Here is a 19,201-nt window from a genome sequence, read left to right as displayed (position 1 = left end):
GTGTTTATGTTAAGGTTTATGTGGGCAATTTTGTAAAACCTTCAAATGTTGTGTTTATTAATGTTCATATCTTGGTAATTTGCTGCTCTGTATGTGCATATGATAGTTATGTTATGCCCTATCACCTACATTGCTGTTTGCAGCTATATTACTTTGTTTTATTTTCTAAAATGTGATGTTCTATAAAAGTGGAGAAATATGAATACAGTTCTTTTGTCAGTGGAGATAAATGCTCTTCTGCTACCAAACTATGTGTCGTATAAAAATGTGTGTTTTCTTTCATGATTAATGAAATGCTCTTCAGGCCTGGTCAGGCAGACATTCACGTTGTATGGCTGTTTATTAGTCAGATTTCATCTGTAGTTCTCCTTCCAAGTGTATTTTTATTGTGTCAGACAGTGCATTTATTTACATGTTTGATTTTATATGCCTGACTGAAAAAACTTTAATAACAAATAAAAAAGAAGTATAAAAAAATGCTTAGTATTAGTAAATAAGGTAGGTAAAATCCTCCTTCCTTACCCCACCCACTGTTTCACAAGTAGGGGCACGTCTACTAAAATAGAGATATGTGATCGGGTCCTTCTTAATTTTAATACTTGCAATGTGACTTTATGTATTTTTACTTAGCCCTTTTTAAAGGCACACTCCAGGCACCCAGGCCACTTCTGCCCATTGGAGTGGTCTGGGTGCCAACTCCCACTACCCTTAACCCTGCAGCTGTAATTATTGCAGTTTTCAATAACTGCAATAATTACATTGCAATGTTAACTCCTCCTCTAGTGGCTGTCTAGTAGACAGCCACTAGAGGGCACTTCCTGGCTTCTAGCACGCTATGTGAGGACCTCCAGCGTCGCTCAATTCCCCATAGGAAAGCATTGAAAGCATTTTCAATGCTTTTTTTATGGTGAGGTCTAATGCGGGCGAGCGGCATTGCCGCACTTGCGCATTAGGTCTCCCCCGCCGGCGGCCGCACATGTGCGATCGGCCTCCCCCACAGGATGACGTCGGCGGGGGAGGAGCGTGGGCGGACCCGAAACCACCACGAGGGACATCGGTGGGGGTCTCAGGTAAGTCACTGAAGGGGTTTTCACCCCTTCAGCAACATGGGATGGGTGGTGGGAGAGGGGACCTGCAATGCCAGGAAAACAATGTTTTTTGTTTTTTTTTCCTCACAGGTATTTAGTTTATTAATCCCCTCCCCTATTATGAGGTTGAAGGCTAGCTAGGGTATTTTTATTGGTGTAATAATGGGTGTGGGCTGCATGTGACAGTAGGTCCACCCCCTTATTATTTAGGGCACCCACCCGACGCAAATGGTAGGGGATGGAGGGTGTACAATAGGTCCATCCGCCTTGTTATTTAGGGCACATACCTGCGTCCAATGTGTGGGTTGCGGGGTACACTATGTTCCTCATTCGTTTAATTTTTCTTTAGTAGCACTCACCAGTGGTACCCAGTTTATTTTAAGGATCCCCACTTGTGGGGCACAGGGGAAACCATATTCCACAATTAATTATTGTATTAGGTGTCCCACCATTAAGGTTTTATTGGATTAGCGAATGGGCAGCAATTGCTAGACTTTTTTTCTAACAGTTCTTAGTAGACATGCCCCTACTTGCGTAACCATGGGGCAGGAGGAAGGATTTAACCTCCCTTATACTAATTTGGGGGTCATATTGATCCCCATAGGACAATGTCTGCTTCCCACCACTTCTATTTTTAAATATTACAAGGAAGAGCTGCAAACTGACTGCTCCCTCCTTGTAATGAACTAAAACAAACAAATAACAAATTGCACGAATGAAATTTCGTACAACCAAGCAGTTAGTTCTTCATTTCATTTGTTGTAATTTCTTTTAATTAATTTATCTTTCGGACGAATTAATGAATTGCCAAAGATTTTGGATGAAAAAAGATGTTTATCTGAAAACGAATGCCGACATCCAATTTGTAAGATGTGTAAAAAAAAATAAAAAAAAATGTTAAATGCAGATACCCACAGCTCTTTATCCTGCAACTGATTGCTTCCATCTAGCCTCCCTGTCAGTCATTGTTATAAGATTTGGCCTTCGCACCTGGCAGCCAGCATTAGGAAAACTACAGAGAAGAGGAGACAATTAAATAATGTTTCTATTTCTCATCTTAGTTGGCAAAGTTTGCCCTAGGTTTACCATGTCTGCAATTGCATTATTATGTCTGGCTAAGCCTTTAATAGAAAAGAGGGGGGAAAAAAGCCACAAACCCCCAAGAAAAAAGAGAGCGAGAAAATATATATAATAAATATATAATTTGACAAAACTTGTGGCCATATAAGTTCAATTTAGTGATAGTGTAGGGCAGGGGTAGGCAACCTTTTAGCAGCACTGTGCCGATATAGGATTGTGATGTCCCGTAGCGTGCCGATCCTATTTTTTAAATTGAGGTGTGTATGCTGCCGTATTCTGCTTGTGTTATTTTTACTGTAATTGCTTTTTATCGTTGTATTTGTGCGTATATGAGCTATTATATTGTATATGTTCATTAGTAGTTAATGGTATCGTGTATGATACATATGAATGTCGGCTGTGTATGAGGGCTGCTTGTGGAATTGTGTGTGGATGGATAAGTCACATTGTGTGTTTAGTAGTGTGTGGGGGCTGTTTGGGGTAATGCATGTGAGAGGCTGCATGTGGGGTTGTGTGCATGTATGTGGATTGTTAGTGGTGTTGCATTTGTGGGGATTGTGTGTATGTTTGTGTGTAGGCTGTTTGTATTATTTGTTTGAGGAAAGGGTTATTCTGCATTTCTGTGTATATCTAGCAGTGTGGGTGGCTTCCCTAGGTTCCAGTGGGGACCAGGCCGGCCAGATATATCTCAAGTATAGGAGCTGCAACAGCAGCGGCAGGCTGCTCTGCTACAGTGTGGATTCCCATTCACAAGTGCTGGGAGGAAGTGATCTATGTGCTGCAATGCTTAAATTGAGGATTGTCCTTCACCATCTCTTCGTATTAGTAGATATCTGAAGTTTTACTGGGACTCTTGATAGGACAGAGCCTGTTTGGCTCTAGCAGCCTTGAGTGCCGTGCAAAGACACCTCGAGTGCCGTGCATGGCACTAGTGCCGTAGGTTGCCTACCCCTGGTGTAGGGGATGCCCTATTTTGGGACCAAATTCCTGTCCCTCTTTTATAGTAGCTCCATATTGTGGGTGTGCCTTCGTGTATAACAAAGCTCATCAGCAATAATATGTCTTTTAATCTACAATAAATGTGTTTAGAAATCTGTCTGTTTTAATAAGATATACTGGTATTGTTTTTGTTTCAAATAACATTTAAGTGCATATATTGCTGTTAGTATGTCACCTAATATTTCTCAGAACAAACCTGCCCTGGCCACAACCCTACTCACATCCTTAAAATGAAAGTGTCCCGCTTTGTCAATTTGAAATGTTTGGTGGTATGCCATTAAGCTCTATGGGAGCTGTAATAGTAAAGTCAGATCGTAATTCCCAGTCGCTAATGGTGAGATTGTGCATTTGGGAAACAGCCACTTATAGCTAATGTTAGTCCCAAACACTTTAACTTGAAGACTTGTTAGTAACACATTAAATATATGTGCTCCGAGAGTCTGTAGCAAAAAGCTAAATTTAAGTGAAGTGTATTTATAGTGAATTTTATGTTACATAATAAATATCAAAAGTGCTTCTGTGACTTTTTACTTTGACTTTTCAGGAGTTTCTCATTCAGATAATGCATACTGGTCCAATATTTCCCCTTTAGTGGCAAAAATTAAACAAAGCACATAATAACCTTCTACAACTTAGAGATGTAGAAAATGTGAGGATTGTTTGAGTCACAGTTATTATCCTTTTGTGCAGAGGAAGTGGTCTGAGGTTTGCAGATCACAACTCTATGTAATTTTCTTGAAATTTTGTCCAAGTGATAAGTGATAACCTAATCTACTTGTTAATCATGACAATTCATTTGTCCTATCACAAAATGCCAATCACAAACATTGGGGGCTCCTGCCTAAAGCCCTGGACATTGACTGGGCTATTTTCTAAACTCTGTATTTATTTATTTTCAAACTAAATCTGAATTTAAAAAAATGGAGGCAGAAATAGCTAATCTGGAAAACTTTTCTAACTTTGCTATAGTTTTAACATGGGTATTTTTGTATTGGCTTTGCCATTTGGATTTATTAAAGGAGCACTATAGGGTCAGGAACACAAACATGTATTCCTGACCCTATAGGGTTAGAACCACCATCTAGCCACCCTGTCCCCCTCATGCCTCGCTAAAAATAGTAAAAGCTTACTTGTATTCAAGCCTAAAGCTGTAACTCTGCATGCTCTTTGCCTCAGAAAAAAAAAGCTGTCTGCTGACATCATTAGAAGTGGTGGCCCGATCCAATCACAATGCTTCCCCATAGGATTGGCTGAGACTGACAAAGAGGCAGATCAGGGGCAGATCCAGCACAATTCAAACACAGCCCTTGCCAATCAGCATCTCCTCGTTGAGATGTATTGAATCAATGAATCTCTATGAGGAAAGTTCAGTGTCTGCATGCAGAGGGAGGAGACACTCAATGTTTGGATGCATTTTAGGCAGCCATGACCCAGGAAGGATCTCTAACAGCCATCTGAGGAGTGGCCAGTGAAGTTATCACTAGGCTGTAATGTAAACACTGCATTTTCTCTGAAAAGACATTGCTTACAGCAAAAAGCCTGAAGGTAATGATTCTACTCACCAGAAGAAATCCAATAAGCCGTAGTTGTTCTGGTAACTATGGTGTCACTTTAATCAATTTTATGAATTCTACGAAGTGTAGTATCTCCCTGTCTCACATGTGCACTACTTCCCAAATGCATTCCTATGGGAAAGCATTGGTTTGGCGAAGTCATCGATCGCATTGATCTCAGCTAAAGAGGCAGAACTTCACTGAAGAGACAGCGCTGCGAGGGAGAAGAGCTAATATATATATATAACCCTTGCGGCCGGGGCACCTAAACAGTGGACAGGGCTCTATAGTATTAGGAATACATGTGTGTATTCCTAATGCTATAGTGTTCCTTTAAACTGGTCGAGGAGGATGTGTTTGAATAATGGAGAAAGCAATATGAAGGTTGGCTTTAAAAAAAAAAAAAAAAGTCTCTGAGTGCCTACACAAAACATGTCTGTGGTGTGCTTTCTGCTCCCCTCTGCATGACCTAGCCCTATATCTACTCTGTTTGTATATAGGTAATTAACCTTATCTTTGGATCAAGAGATATTTTTTTCCTTCCTTCCTTCCTTTCCTGGCCTAGCATTAGGATTTCCTAAAGCCATCTCCAGCTGATCTGTGAGATTGTGTGCAACTGGATTTCTCTTGTGCTTCTATATTTTCTACGGGCAGGGCATTCATTAGTATAGAATAAAATAGAACATTTTGGTTTGTATTCATAGAAGACTAATCCTCTTTGCTGCATGGGGATTGTGAGATTTCAAATCTTTATCTAAGTTTTTGGCATCGCTCTGGATCTCAATGCAAATCATGCATGCTAATCCCTTGGCCTTTGTGTTAATTATTCAACTTTAATTAGGATGTTTGAGTATTTTTTAGTTATTATGCAGACCGAAATGATTTCTACAGCATATTGCCTATGGATTTTAGTCAAACAATCCATTGTATTAGGGGGGTAAATTTTATCAGTTGTTATTTTTTTATTTTATTTTTTTTAATGTAGTGTCCTAGCCAAGGCTGATAGCATAGTTCATACTATGAAGCAATCGAGGAACAGAGTGTGAATTGTAGAGCAGATATGAAACAATAGAATGTTAATAGCACCACATTTTTGCATAAATAGAGCCCATAATATTTTGGTGTTTGACAAGTTTGCCTCCCACAAGATTTGAACACAGTCAGTGTGTAAATGTATCAATGTGATTTTGTCAGAATGCCAAACTGAATAAACGGTTTGCATTTTCTTGTAGGAGTTTACTCTGACACAACATAATTGCACGAACAAAAATGATTATATTTTAAGAATAGCTGTAAAGGAAAGAGAAACTGTAACAAAAAACGTGTCCATTTGAACAAACCACTTTTAAAGATGCCCCTATAAGGGGGGTGGTGAATGAGTTTAATTTGTTTTTTGGAGACAAATGTCCGCTGCAAGCTGTGTAGCCAGTCATTGCTGTTTTTGCAGTATATGGCCCTAGTAGATCATATCTGATAGGTAATGCTTGCTTTGGGATGCAATAGCTACTATCATCTGTGTCAAAAAGTTAAAATTGCAAAAGTTAACGTAAGTTACAATATGTTAGAGTGTGTTATGGAGGTTTTGTAAGCTTAACTGAATAGTTTGTGCACCATAGCAACTTCATCAAAATGAAGTTTTGTTGCCAGAATGTCTCTTGCGCTGGCTTACCTTTTTTTATTTTTTTTGGTTCATCCCCAAAGTCTGTGGTTCTACCCTGGATCACTCTGTCCCCCTGTCCTTCCACTATCTGAAAGCATAGATAACGTAACACTCGGGCAACCTGAGGCAGGGGTGCAGCTGATTTACTTAGAGCGGTCAGCTAACACACTAAGTTCATTTAAAAAAAAAAAAAATGGTTTGTACCTGATGCAGCCTAAACCTTCCGTTATCTAAGATTTCAGATAGTGGAAAACAAGAGAGCAGAGCTGAATGCTGAAACAAAAACTTTTGGGTAAAACGATATATGAATGGTTTAAACTCCAAAGGTGAGCCAGCGCCAGAGGCCAGTTGGCACCATCATTTCATATTGATTTTTCCTTTAGTGTTCCATTAATGTGCTTTAGCACAATCAGATTTTCAATGGACTACAGCATGTATTTGGTGCAGTATATTTTCCCTTATTGATGTGTAAATTTAAAAAAAAATATTTTTTTTTGTAGCTTTTAATATTTTTCACAAAACTATCCCATCCATACTGATTACTGTTTATTTAGTCAAGGCATCCTTGATCCATTCAGTGAGCAGTAATCAGTCAAACACCATGCAAGACACAGGTGAGGAACGATATCAATTGTGTTCACAAGAGTGTCTCTGTATGTCTGAGAGTGAGTTTGTGATATGAAAATAAATATTGTGTGTGTGCGTGCTTCTATAATTAGGTAGCCTATAAGATAAAATGTATAGGAACTTGAGGCTATGCACATTTAACTCTTTAGGGAAGTATAAGCGTTCACCATGTTTTGCATTTTGTCAGTGTACTCTTATTTTCCACAAGTGTGTATATTTCTTTTCAAATTGAAATTGGCCATGCCAACAGATATGCAGCTGAAAACCTCAATGACTTTTCTAAACTGTTTCTTCCAGCAAATTAACATTGAAAATCATTGGGGAGGATAGAGCATGTCTTGAGCTGCATTTTGTTAATAGAGGATGTAATCTGTGCCCAGCAATGCTAAATCTTTACTCTATACTCTTTCATTTCACGAACCAGTAAACAACGAACACAGCAATTTAGAACACAGACAATTGCATCTATTGTTGCAGCGAGGCCACTTAAATATCTGTAGATTAATGGTTAGTAGTTTAGATAGAATACTTATCACGTTCAAGATCGGTCAAATGTGTTGTGCCCCAAGTTTGCTTTTAGAGATTATTTTCTTTGGAGATTTTAAATATTAAGGCATATTCATCAGAAGAATAATGAGAGCTAATTATTTAGTGCCAGAGCTTCGGTGTCATAGAGCAACAAAAAATGCTGACTCAGATTTTTTAAAGGGATCAAAATTTCCACTTGCCACTGGTGAGTGTGCCGTTTACAAGGCTTAAATTCTGTGCCCCTGACTGAAAGTTAGTCACCACTGCAAGCCTGGAAGGTAGATGACACATTTACCAAGGGCTAGTGAAGATTTTGAGTGTGTGTCGATGACTGTCAAATAGATTAAACCCAGTGCTCAAATTCAGCAGTTGGATTATTAAAAACAAACAAAAAATCTTTTTAGGAAAATGTAAACTTGACTTTTATTCTATTGATGTTTCGGTTTACAATAAACTTTCATCACCCTGAAGACCAGTTGAAGGAAGCATGTAGTGCATTGACCTGGAGTGAAGACAGTTTATTTCTATGGAACACTTTAAATACTAGTTGATTTATTTTCTGTTCCTGGTTTATGCATGCATCTTTTGTTGTCTTACTGCAAAAATAGTTTTTATCTAATTATTTTTTGTGTTTAATTGAACACTTCACTGTTAAAATTATCTTTACGCAGGTGTGGTCCTTCTTATGTTTTAGATATAGCTCCATCTCCCCCGCTGCCTTCCATTTCCAAGACCGTCTCCTAGATTTAACCCAATATGCCCTCTTTAAGATCATCATGAATCAAAATCTCCAGTCCATTCCAATGCTTTTACTTGTGTAAAGTATGACACATGAAATTTGAATTTTATGTTTTATTATAAAACCGTTGTAGCTTTTGTGCAGCAACTTCTCAAACTACCACCAAGAAATAGTGATTATTGATCCTGTGTTAGAGAAGAGCTGTTAGAAAGATGATCTGCTGCTCATCCGTTGTACCTGGGTCTGCAGCCCAAAGCAAATATTTTGGTTCCATCTCCAAATCCTCACATTTGGTGCCTCTCAAACACTAGTTCATAACCCTGCAGCATCTTCATTCAACAGCTTCCATCTATTGCATTAATGTTTGCATCTAGTTGAGGCTAGGGTGAGTAGTACGTCCACGTTTCAACCTCTATCAAAGGGGATATAGATTTGAGTCTAAAGGGGTGCACATCTGGGCATTAGCTCATAAATCCCTCCCTGGCAATGCTCATGCCACATCCACTTCTTATTTCCATAGACTAGGGATAGGCAACCTTCTGCACTCCAGTTGTTGAGAGCATTATGGGAGAAGTAATCCACAACATCTAGAGTGCCAAAGGTTGCCTACTCTGCCATAGACAAACTTGTCCTAGTCGTTTTCCATGACCACAGTTCAGATATCGTGGTAAACCGTATGTCCCTTCTTGGGAATTACTGTTTTACTAACATATCCTAAATTGTTTTATCCCATCTATTCAGATGAAAGATAGTTGGTCTTTTAAAATATTAATTTGGTAATTCTTTTGTAAAGCCAGATCTTCTAAAATAAATATCTAATCTTCTGACCCACCTTTAGTCTAGGTGTGCTGCTAACAATTCTGCCTCCTACACAGCAACCATATGTGTTTTTTCTCATCAAGAAATTGGCAGTATGCATCAAATTGGAATTGTTCCATTTGCCTTTTTTTGTTATAATTACTTAAAGTGTTAGATTTGTCAATAAGTAACAAGAATAGCTTGTTATGGAAAATATTATCTTTCACGCTTGGGAAAACTAGAAATGCTATTGTATATTTCCTTTCACTGCTTGGTGCTTCTTGAAGTTTTGATATTAATACACGTATAAAAGCTGTCTGGATGCCAGGGCATTTTTTCTGTGTTGTCTTCCTGTATGGGGGGGGGGGGGGGGGGGGGTGTCTGTATCAGAGTTGAAACTTAATCATATAGATCAGGTAATTCTAACATACCTTCAGGAGTGGAGTGCTCATTTTAGAAGATGGAAATGGGACGTTTTACTCCAACGTCTCACTGTAGTAGTTTTACAGTAACTGTGGTCCACTATATGCTCACCGACTATAAATCCCCTATATATTGCTATTTGAACGGCTATCTCAGAGGCAATGAAAGGAGAATGAACACTGGAATAAAGCAATATGCAAGTTTTCCTGTATGTGGTAAGCATTTAAACTATTTTTAATTAAGCTTTTATCCATAATCCCAATCAAAGCCATTTCCTTAACATCCTAAATACTAATTTTACATTTTGTGTCATCCTGCCCAGAATATTCTGCTAGTAAACAGTCTGTGACTTGCAAGATTGATTAGTGTTCACAGTGAAAGCCTGGTGATTTTGGCAATTCTGTATTCCTTTGGATGGCCTGTTTCTGAAACAGCCATTTGTTCTTTTGCCTTAATTAGATTGAACTCACACAATCCAATGTAATAACTATAGGTAGAAATATGGGTTTCTGGTTTATAAAAAATACACTTATTAGTTCTTAAAGGAATATTACCATTTGTGCCTAAATGAACAATTATTATTGTGATTTTATATTTATTTGTTAAGGAAGCAGTGTTTTGTTTTTGGGTTTTTTCTTTTCCACTTTTCATTGGGGATCTTTGCAAATTTTATAAACTTTGCTTTTGAAATATTAACTTTTTTATTGTATGGAATGATATAGTTTTACTCATTTGTTACAGTCAAATTGGGGGGATGTTTCAACACTAACATGATGCTTGACTGCTTGTTGAAAATTCTCACTGTAGGGTAAACATAAGTACCAAGTACATTATACTTTCTCGTAGTGTCATGGCTAACTTGTGTTTCAAGTATTCAGTAAATGAGCTAATGCTGAATGACAGGAGTTCATAAAAATAAAAATGTTATTTTCATGATAGTCAGTGGCCCTTAACACCAGTATTCTTTTCATTAAGTTCTTATTGGTTGGAATGGCACATTCAGTTCATCAATCACTATGTAAAAATATAATTTTTACTGTATTACTCAGCATATTAGAAACTCATTGGGAAATGTCTATTGGAGGTGTTTTGCTATTTAATATTATAGTTGAAGGAGCTGTTGTGCATAATTATTCTTAATTATTGTCCAGCAGTATTAACCATTAACAATGCAATCTCTCTCTTCTCCATAGTGGAAGAATCTGACATTATTGATCTAGAAAAAAGGTATTGGCTCTTGAAGGCTCAGTCAAGAACTGGACGGTTTGATTTGGAAACATTTGTTCCTTTGATTTCTCCTCCTATCCACCATTCTTTAAGTGAAGGTATACAGTTTGCTAAAATGTAAATGACCTGATCATTGTTATTCAGCTTCTTCTCAATACCATTCTTTAAATGTACATAAGTTTATTTGCAGTCTCATAAATCAATAAATCTATGACGAAGAAAAAAAGATGCAGATGGTTCCAATCTGAAAAAAAACAAAAACATTACTGTATACAATGTGTGCAGGGATGCCAAAATGATCTCTCACAGTACAAATCTGAATTATATTTCCCAGCTATAATGAGAGGAACTTGTGAGTAGTGCTCTCCAGGAAAATGTGCTTCTAAGTCAATAATGTGTATCTGGGATGTTGTGTATGTACACAGCCAAGTGCATTATCCCATTCTAATCATCACATAGACAGGTGCACTCTTTGGACTTGGAGAGATTCCTGCAAGCCTCTCATGAAAGTGTATTTGACTCACAGAGCTTATAGTAAACCTCTGGTTTCAAGTCTTGTTTTGTCAGCTTCATGAAAACAAAGAAAGCAGGATTCTAGCACCATAACCACTTGCGCATACTAAAGTGCTTTTGTTGTCAATTAGAAAACAGATCCTGATTGCTTAACTCAATGGAGTTAAACTCAAGAGGCAGCAATTGCCCAGAGCACCTGCCTTGCAAAGTCTTCTCATTGAGCTACATTGAGAAGTCTGTGATTGGAAAGCCACAGAAAGTAGGTTAGAAGGTCAGGGGCTGCAAAGACTGTAGACAAGATATCTGCTGCTTTTGCAAACCGTTTTTCTATATACCCCCAGTGAAGAAATTCACAACTAAATACATGCATGTTCTTTGTTGGGGATATATCTACTAAATAGTAATTAAGAACTTTATTTTGGTGGTGGGGGGTGGGGGGAGGGGGTAGAATTGGTGTCTCTGCTAAATATTGGAGTAAAATTGTGTTTTTTGGGGGTTTTGGCACACAAACTTATAACAAAGAACTTCTCATGTGTATTTTGTAAAGTTGGTGTGTGCTATTCCAGTACGAAGTTTTATTTTGTATTCAGTTACATCTGCTGAGTAAAATGACACCCCCATTGTATGTCTTTGGCACTATTTTGTGAAGCTACAGTGCCATATAGGAGACCTGTCCTTTTCAGTATTCACAGTCGAATTTTAAGAAACGGATTTAATGAGCCTATGCTTCCATTTGGGGGTATTCTAGTAGTTTGACTGTTCAAAACAACCCCACAAAGGCCTACCATTTGTAATAGTAGACACTCCAGGGTGTCTCATAAGGTGCATATTGTGCCTTAACATGCCCCCATTTTTTTACCAATATATGCCAAAGTATGTGGTAAAAAAATAATTTTGTGCATTTTTTACATACGGATTGCATTTTTGCTGGGCATTTTGTATATTTCATATGTGCCACTAAGTTCAAACCCCCCAAATTATGCTCAGCTAAGTCTTCTGAGTAAAAAATACATCCCCAATGAATGTCTTTGGCACTATTTCGTGAAGCTACAGTGCCATACAGGAGACCTGTCCTTTTCAGTATTCACAGTAGAATTTTGAGAGACGGATTTAATGAGCCTATGCTTCCATTTGGGGTATTATAACAGTTTGACTGTTCAAAAAAAAAAACCACAGAGGCCTACCATTTGTAAAAGTAGACACTCCAGGGTATATCATAAGGTGCATATTGTGCCTTAGCATGCCCCCATTTTTTCACCAATATATGCCAAAGTATGTGGTAAAAAATAGTTTTGGGCATTTTTTTACATACGGGTTGCATTTTTGCTGGGCATTTTGTATATTTCATAGGTGCCACTAAGTTCAAACCCCCCAAATTATGCTCAGCTAAGTCTTAGTGTCTGAGTAAAAAAGACATCCCCAATGAATGTCTTTGGCACTATTTTGTGAAGCTACAGTGCCATATAGGAGACCAAGCCATATCAGTTTTTACAGAACTTTGAATTTTGACGCTGGGCCTATGTGCAATTTCCAAGCATCTTCGCAGGTTTTAAATTCAAACTACCCCACCATTTATTAAAGGAGACACCCCAGGGTATTTCAAAAGGCATATTTTGAACCTTAGCGTGGGATCATTTTTCCGCTAGCTTGTACCAAGTGTAGTGGTAATAAGCGTTTTTTCTGCCTTTTTGACACACAAAGTGAGTTTGCACAGTATATTTTGCAAACCTTATGTGTACTACCACTGTATAATACTTCATATGTTGCTCAGCTATGTGGTCTGAGTACAGCAATACCCCCGTATGTACCTTTGCCAGGTATATGTGGATGTTGAAGGGGCACATTTGAGACGCAGCCATTCCGTTTTTTTCTAACTTTGAAGTTTTACGCTGTGTCCATGTTCCAATTTGGAGTAGTTTAGATGGTTGGTTATTAAAACTTCCCCACAAACACATACTATTTATTAAAGAATACACCCTGGGGTAATTCAAAAGGCATATTTTGAACCTTAGCGTGGGATCATTTTTTCTCTAGTTTGTTCTAGGTGTAGTGGTAATGAGCGTTTTTAAATGTATTTTTTAACTTTTTTTACTTTTTAAAACAATTTTTTAAACTTTTGTTTTGCTTATTAATTTTTTTAAACTTTCCTAAACTTAAAACTTTTTTTTACAGATTTAACATTTTTTGAAGCTTTTTTTTTTACAGTTAACCCCTAACTAGCAGTAAGCAGCACTAACCGTAAATTCCCCATTTTCCCATAACTCCCACCCACCCCCGATAGAAAAAAAATATTTAATTATACAATATTTAAATTAGTTAATTAAATAAATTGAACCCATGAGGATTAAAAAATAAATAAGTTAATCGTCAGGGGTTAAAAAAAAACGAGATCAAAGTATAATACTGTTATCTGTGTTTTGATCACTGTAGGCAGTGATCGACTGGCAGGGAAGGGGTTAATTTTTATTTGGACTGGGTAAAGGGGGGTGTTTTTTTTGTTTGTTTTTTTACTTAAACGTTATTAAAACTTTTTTTAACTTAATTTTTAACTTTTTAAAGCTTATTTTAAAACTTTTTTTAACGTTAACCCCTAGTTAGGCTAACACCAAATCCCCCAATACCCCACTAACTTCCACCCTCCCCAGCTAGCTAAATATATAATTTTAAAATACTTAAATTAATTAATAAAATAAATTTAACCCCTGAGGGTTAAAAAAAAAATTAACCGTCAGGGGTTAAAAAAAAATCAGATCATAGTAAAATGCAATCCCTGCCAATTGATCACTGTAGTCAGGTATCAATTGGCAGGGATGGGGTTAATTTGTTATTAAAGTGGTAAAGGGGGGTGGGATTTTAAATAAACTTTATTTTTTATTTTTACACAGGGGGCAGGATCAGCACTGATCCGTCTCCCTGCACTTCACACTGAACCCGGAAGTGCAGGGAGGCGGAAGGTGAGTATACACAGCACATGTGCTCGCTCAGAGCGAGCACATGTGCTGGGACAGCCTGATCCGGTGCTCCCGGTCTGCCTCTAATACAGAGGCAGACTGGAGCACCATACACCCCGCGATCGCGGCAATCTGGGGTTAATTTTACCACGTGACGGACAAGGTCCGTCACTCGTTAAGGGTTTCCCCTGAGTGACGGACCTTGTCCGTCACTCGTCATTAAGGGGTTAACGCTTTCAGTATTTGTTTAAAAATAAAGGCTCTTGTACAAGAATATACACATGTGAAAATCTTTGAAATCTGAATTGCATACTTTTTGTGTATTTAAAAAAAAAAACACAAGATTCTCTTTACAAAACTTTTCTTATTGTCACTTATTGTCAGGTAAGGTGATATTTCTAGAAACACACACACACTTACTCTTTAGTAGCTGACATCCCTTACTTTGTTTATGAGGAGTAAGCAGACACTTCATCTTGAATTCCTTTTTTTATTTTTTATTTTTTAGGGTTATTTAATGCCTTTGATGAGAATCGGGACAATCACATAGACTTCAAAGAAATTTCATGTGGGCTCTCTGCATGTTGCAGGGGACCTTTGGCCGAAAGACAAAAATGTACGTATGCATGGGTAGTCTTTAATGTATAGCATAAATTATTGTTCTGAATATTTGACCGTAATCTAGATAAAAAAAAAAAAAGATGATTATATGATGGGTACAAAAGGGCTATGGGGTGGGAAATGATTCTATTCTTCAAACTTAGAACCTTTGACTTAAATTTTCTTCACACCCCTATATGAACATGCTTGGTGCTCCAGGTTATTTTAATCAATTCTGTCTTGTTCTAGTTTGTTTCAAGGTATTCGACATAGATCGTGATGGTGTATTGTCTCGTACTGAGTTAGAAGACATGGTTCTTGCACTTCTGGAGGTCTGGAAGGATAACCGTATAGATGCCATACCTGTAAGTCTTACAATGAAATGTACCGTATTTAGCACATGATGACCATTTGTCAAGTGTAAATGTTTTGTAACTACTTCTTAACTTGTATGTATGGAAAATTTATATTAAAAATAATGCATTCTATTTTTGTAAAGAGTAAAGGGAAGGATAGGTAATAACACTTACAAGATTATCCACTAAACACCAAATTATAGTGCATTAAAAGCAGATTTGCAGAGTTTAGTCAAAATAGCAGATATGGGAACATTCTCCAACTTGGGTTTACTCACTGTCACAGAACTTCAATAACACATGGACAAAAAGGACAAAGAATGGCTATTATTACTATGGAAGAGGGAATATGGAGACTCCCTGGATGCTTATTTTGCCTGCCAATCTGAATTTGGGACCTCTGGGGATTACCTGTACCCGTCCTATACATCGAGCGCCTGATTGATAGATGCCCTGAAACACTCTGGAACTGTTTGCCCTAGCGAGACTGGACTGCAATCCAGTGAATCTTTGATCAGGTTTCTTTCAATCCTCCAACCACCAATCAGAGTGCTATTTGGACAGTAAGGGCGCTCGTTGTAGAGCTATCCAGAGACATGTAGAGATGCTGTTCTCCCGTGAACCCCAGGAACCCGGTTTGTAAGACTGGGTCTAAGCAGCCGCATGCCTGGAACTTAAAACTGGAGAATGCTCGTGACTTGGGAAAACTTTATCATTCTCTAACACTGGCATGGATTCTCCAATCAGGGCACTATTTGGACAGTTTGGTCTAGTTGGACAGTAAGGAGACTGCGGAAAGAGCTATCCAGGGCCATAAAATGTGTTTGGGTGCTGTCCAGAACCCTTGGAACCCTGTTTTGTGAAACTGGGAATAACCAGCCGCATGCCTGGATATCAGATACAGATCGGAGAATGGCTGCAACCTAGTAAAATGTTATCACACTTTAACTTAGCCGTGGATTCTCCAATCAGGGCACTATTTGAACAGTAAGGGCACTCGGTGAAGAGCTATCCATGGACATATAATGTGTGGGGGTGCTGTCTGAGGAAATAGGGGGCATTTTGTACATCTTGGCTCAGTCTCTGAAGGCACAGCAAGGACTTTATCTGGTTAGCTGGGATTGTTGCAATCAAGAACCAAGACAAAGTGGGATCGGGAAAGGCCTATTGTAAGGGCCATTGCATTGCATGAAGGACCTCCTGTGTGGGGAAAAGCTATAATCCCTACTTTACATGAGAAAGGGTCTAGAACAGGGGTTCTCAACCCAATCCTCAAGGACCCCTACCAGTCCAGGATTTAGGGATTACCCTGTTGTGTCTAAAGTGTTGCCCCTCCCCCCCCAAAAAACACATTAGACACAGCAGGGTAATCCCTAAATCCTGGACAGTTCCTGTTGGCAGCGAAGAAGCTGACCTCACAGAGGTACTCAACCAAAGTACAGGTGCTCCATTGCACTCACAGCTTGACTACTTTTGTAATGTGATTTTAAGTTCCTTGTAGTTTACAGTTTAGTAATTAAACCACCCAAGGTTATTTTCTATAGTGAAAATTGTCAGATATTCAAAGGGAACTTCCAATTTTATACCAGAATAACTGAACGGTCGACTTTATGGGCATATAGTTTTCCAATTGAGCTATTTTGGCCTAAAACTAGCAATTTGTTTTGAATTCACTTTTTTTAAACAATGACCTTCTACATAATAGCTCTGACTGTAAAAAGGTAATATTAGTACTTCAAACAGCAATTTGTTATGGAATATGGTATAAGTCCTGTTCTTCAGATGCCCACTTGGTTATTTTTTTAAACCGATCATTGCTCTGTGATGTCTAAGCACCAGTAAACTATTTTGACATATTGGTATTCTTGTACCATGTACCCAAGACAGTTTTTTTTTTTTTCCTATACATAGATCTGGATTGTTGATTTGGAGACACCACTGGCATGTATCTTTAAATGTTAGCGGTACTGCCCCACTCCTCATTAGTTTTTCCTGATGGATTTTGATATACATGGTAAAGATTTTTTACACTTGGCATGTACCTACTTTTCCATGTTGACAGCTTTCACTGCTCAATAGATTGCCGTAACATCCTTAATACATGCACACTGGAAATCTCTACATGTTCAATCCTTAAGAGTAGCAGTGCTTGGCTGAAGAACTTCTTTTGATACAATGGTACATGTCCTCTAGACATCAGATCTTATTTAGAGTTGCATTTCTCTATTTTCAGTCTATGTTTGAAATTATTTTTGGGTTATTCACTAAAGTGAGAATTACAAATGTAAGGCTAAAGTAGCAAAACTGGAAGCATAACTGACCTAGATATTTTCTCTAGTAAAGCTATTTTGACCTTAGATGTGAAAGTCTTTCTTTTAGTACCGTTTTTGCGATTTACTCATGTCTGGTTCTTTACATCTATTCCCCTTCCTCCTTTCTCACCTTCCGTCCTTTCTCTTCTATCACTTTTTGTCTTCCTCTTTCCCTTATTTTTTGCTCAGTATAATATTTTTATGTAGAGTATAATGACATTACAGTGTAAATCGTATTATAATTTTTCTTACAATGTCAGCATAGCAGAAATTTACAGTAATTGAGCATGTTTTTGAATGTGTCCTCTATTCTCTGGCTTAAATTATAACTCCTGCTGCTATTAGATCTCTTGTGCGCAATTTGTGTGGTTTGGAGACATTCATCTTTCTATTTTCTTGTAGTTTACTTTAACGCAAAGCTGCATACTCTGTTTTTTTAGAACACTAGTACCTTTTTGAGAGTTTTCTTAATCTGTCTGCATTTGAATAACAGGAATTACAGATGAATCTTGGCGATATCATAGATAATATTTTGAAGTCCCATGATACCACAAAGGTAAAATGTTTAACTGCCATTCTATTTTGTGAAGTATGTTTTGTGGTAGTTTAATTTATGTATAAGCACTGTATTCAGTGCAGCGCATTGTAATGGTTATGGTTATAGAAGTCTTGGAGAACCATCCCCCAGATTTTTAGAGCATTTTGACAAAACCAGAATTCTTTTGGTACCCAAAGCCTGCCTCTTTGCAGCCACATTATTCTCATTGCTGAAATTGCAATTAAAAAAATAAATATAGTACAATAATTCCCCATTAGGTCTCCCAAACACAACAAAAGCACCACTTACACCGCTAAGGCAATGTAAAATTAAGCCTGATACTTGTGCATGATGTCATGATTCATAAATACACATGCTAGCTCTTGATGACCTGCTAACTACTGGTCAGATAAGCTTTGCTTCCAACCAAGGAGGATAGCTGCCTACATAGTGCAAGCATAAGGCAGGAGAAGGACAGAAAAGAGCCATTTACTTATATGCATGCACTAAAGCACAATATACACAGTCTTTAAAACATAGTCCTCACTGTGATGTATTTGGATAAGCTTTTCAAATTATTTATCTGCATCATTAAAGGGACACTATTGTCAGCAGAACAACTACAGTTTATTGTATTTGTTCTGGTGAGTTCCTTCAGACTTTTTGTTGTAAACACTGTCTTTTCAGAGAAAATGCAGTGTTTACATTACAGCCTGGTGAGAACTCCACTGGCCACTTCTCAGATGGCTGCTAGAGCTGCTTGCCTGGCCAGTGATGCACCGTGTGCAGCACTGCCATTGTGTCTCCACCCTCTGCATGAAGATACTGAACTTTCCTCATAGAGATGTATTGATTCAAGAAGGAGATGCTGATTGGCCAGGGTGGTGTTTGGCTTGTGCTGGCTCTGCCCCTGATCTTCCTCCTTTACAATCTCAGTCACTCCTATGGGAAAGCAGTGTGATTGGCTCAGAGAATCACTTCAGCCAAGCAGGCAGATCTGGGGCAGAGGAATCTTCTGCAGACTTTAATACAAGTAAGATTTAACTATATTTAAGAGAGCAGGGGGGACTAGATGATGGTTTTAACATCATAGGGTCAGGAATACATGTTTTTGTTCCTGACCCTATAGTGTTCCTTTAACGTCTACAAGGAATTTTTGTAGATAAATCATTTGGAAAGTTTTTCTAACAAATTTGAATCCAAAAATAT

At 38.0% G+C, this 19,201-nt stretch overlaps 1 protein-coding gene across 4 annotated transcripts in view; it reads left to right on the top strand.

The window, feature by feature from the left end:
* Positions 1–19,201, top strand: part of USP32 (ubiquitin specific peptidase 32) — a 270,417-nt gene that overhangs the window by 162,404 nt on the left and 88,812 nt on the right. For all 4 annotated transcript variants that reach the window (XM_063455055.1, XM_063455047.1, XM_063455073.1 and 1 more), the window contains exons 6-9: positions 10,689–10,820; positions 14,695–14,802; positions 15,036–15,151; positions 17,948–18,010. In XM_063455055.1, the coding sequence (XP_063311125.1) occupies positions 10,689–10,820; positions 14,695–14,802; positions 15,036–15,151; positions 17,948–18,010 (419 nt within the window). The remainder of the gene's footprint in view (positions 1–10,688; positions 10,821–14,694; positions 14,803–15,035; positions 15,152–17,947; positions 18,011–19,201) is intronic.

Source organism: Pelobates fuscus, chromosome 1 (genome assembly GCF_036172605.1).
Source record: "Pelobates fuscus isolate aPelFus1 chromosome 1, aPelFus1.pri, whole genome shotgun sequence".
NCBI classification, from domain to species: domain Eukaryota; kingdom Metazoa; phylum Chordata; class Amphibia; order Anura; family Pelobatidae; genus Pelobates; species Pelobates fuscus.
This window is presented reverse-complemented; position numbering and strand designations above follow the sequence as displayed.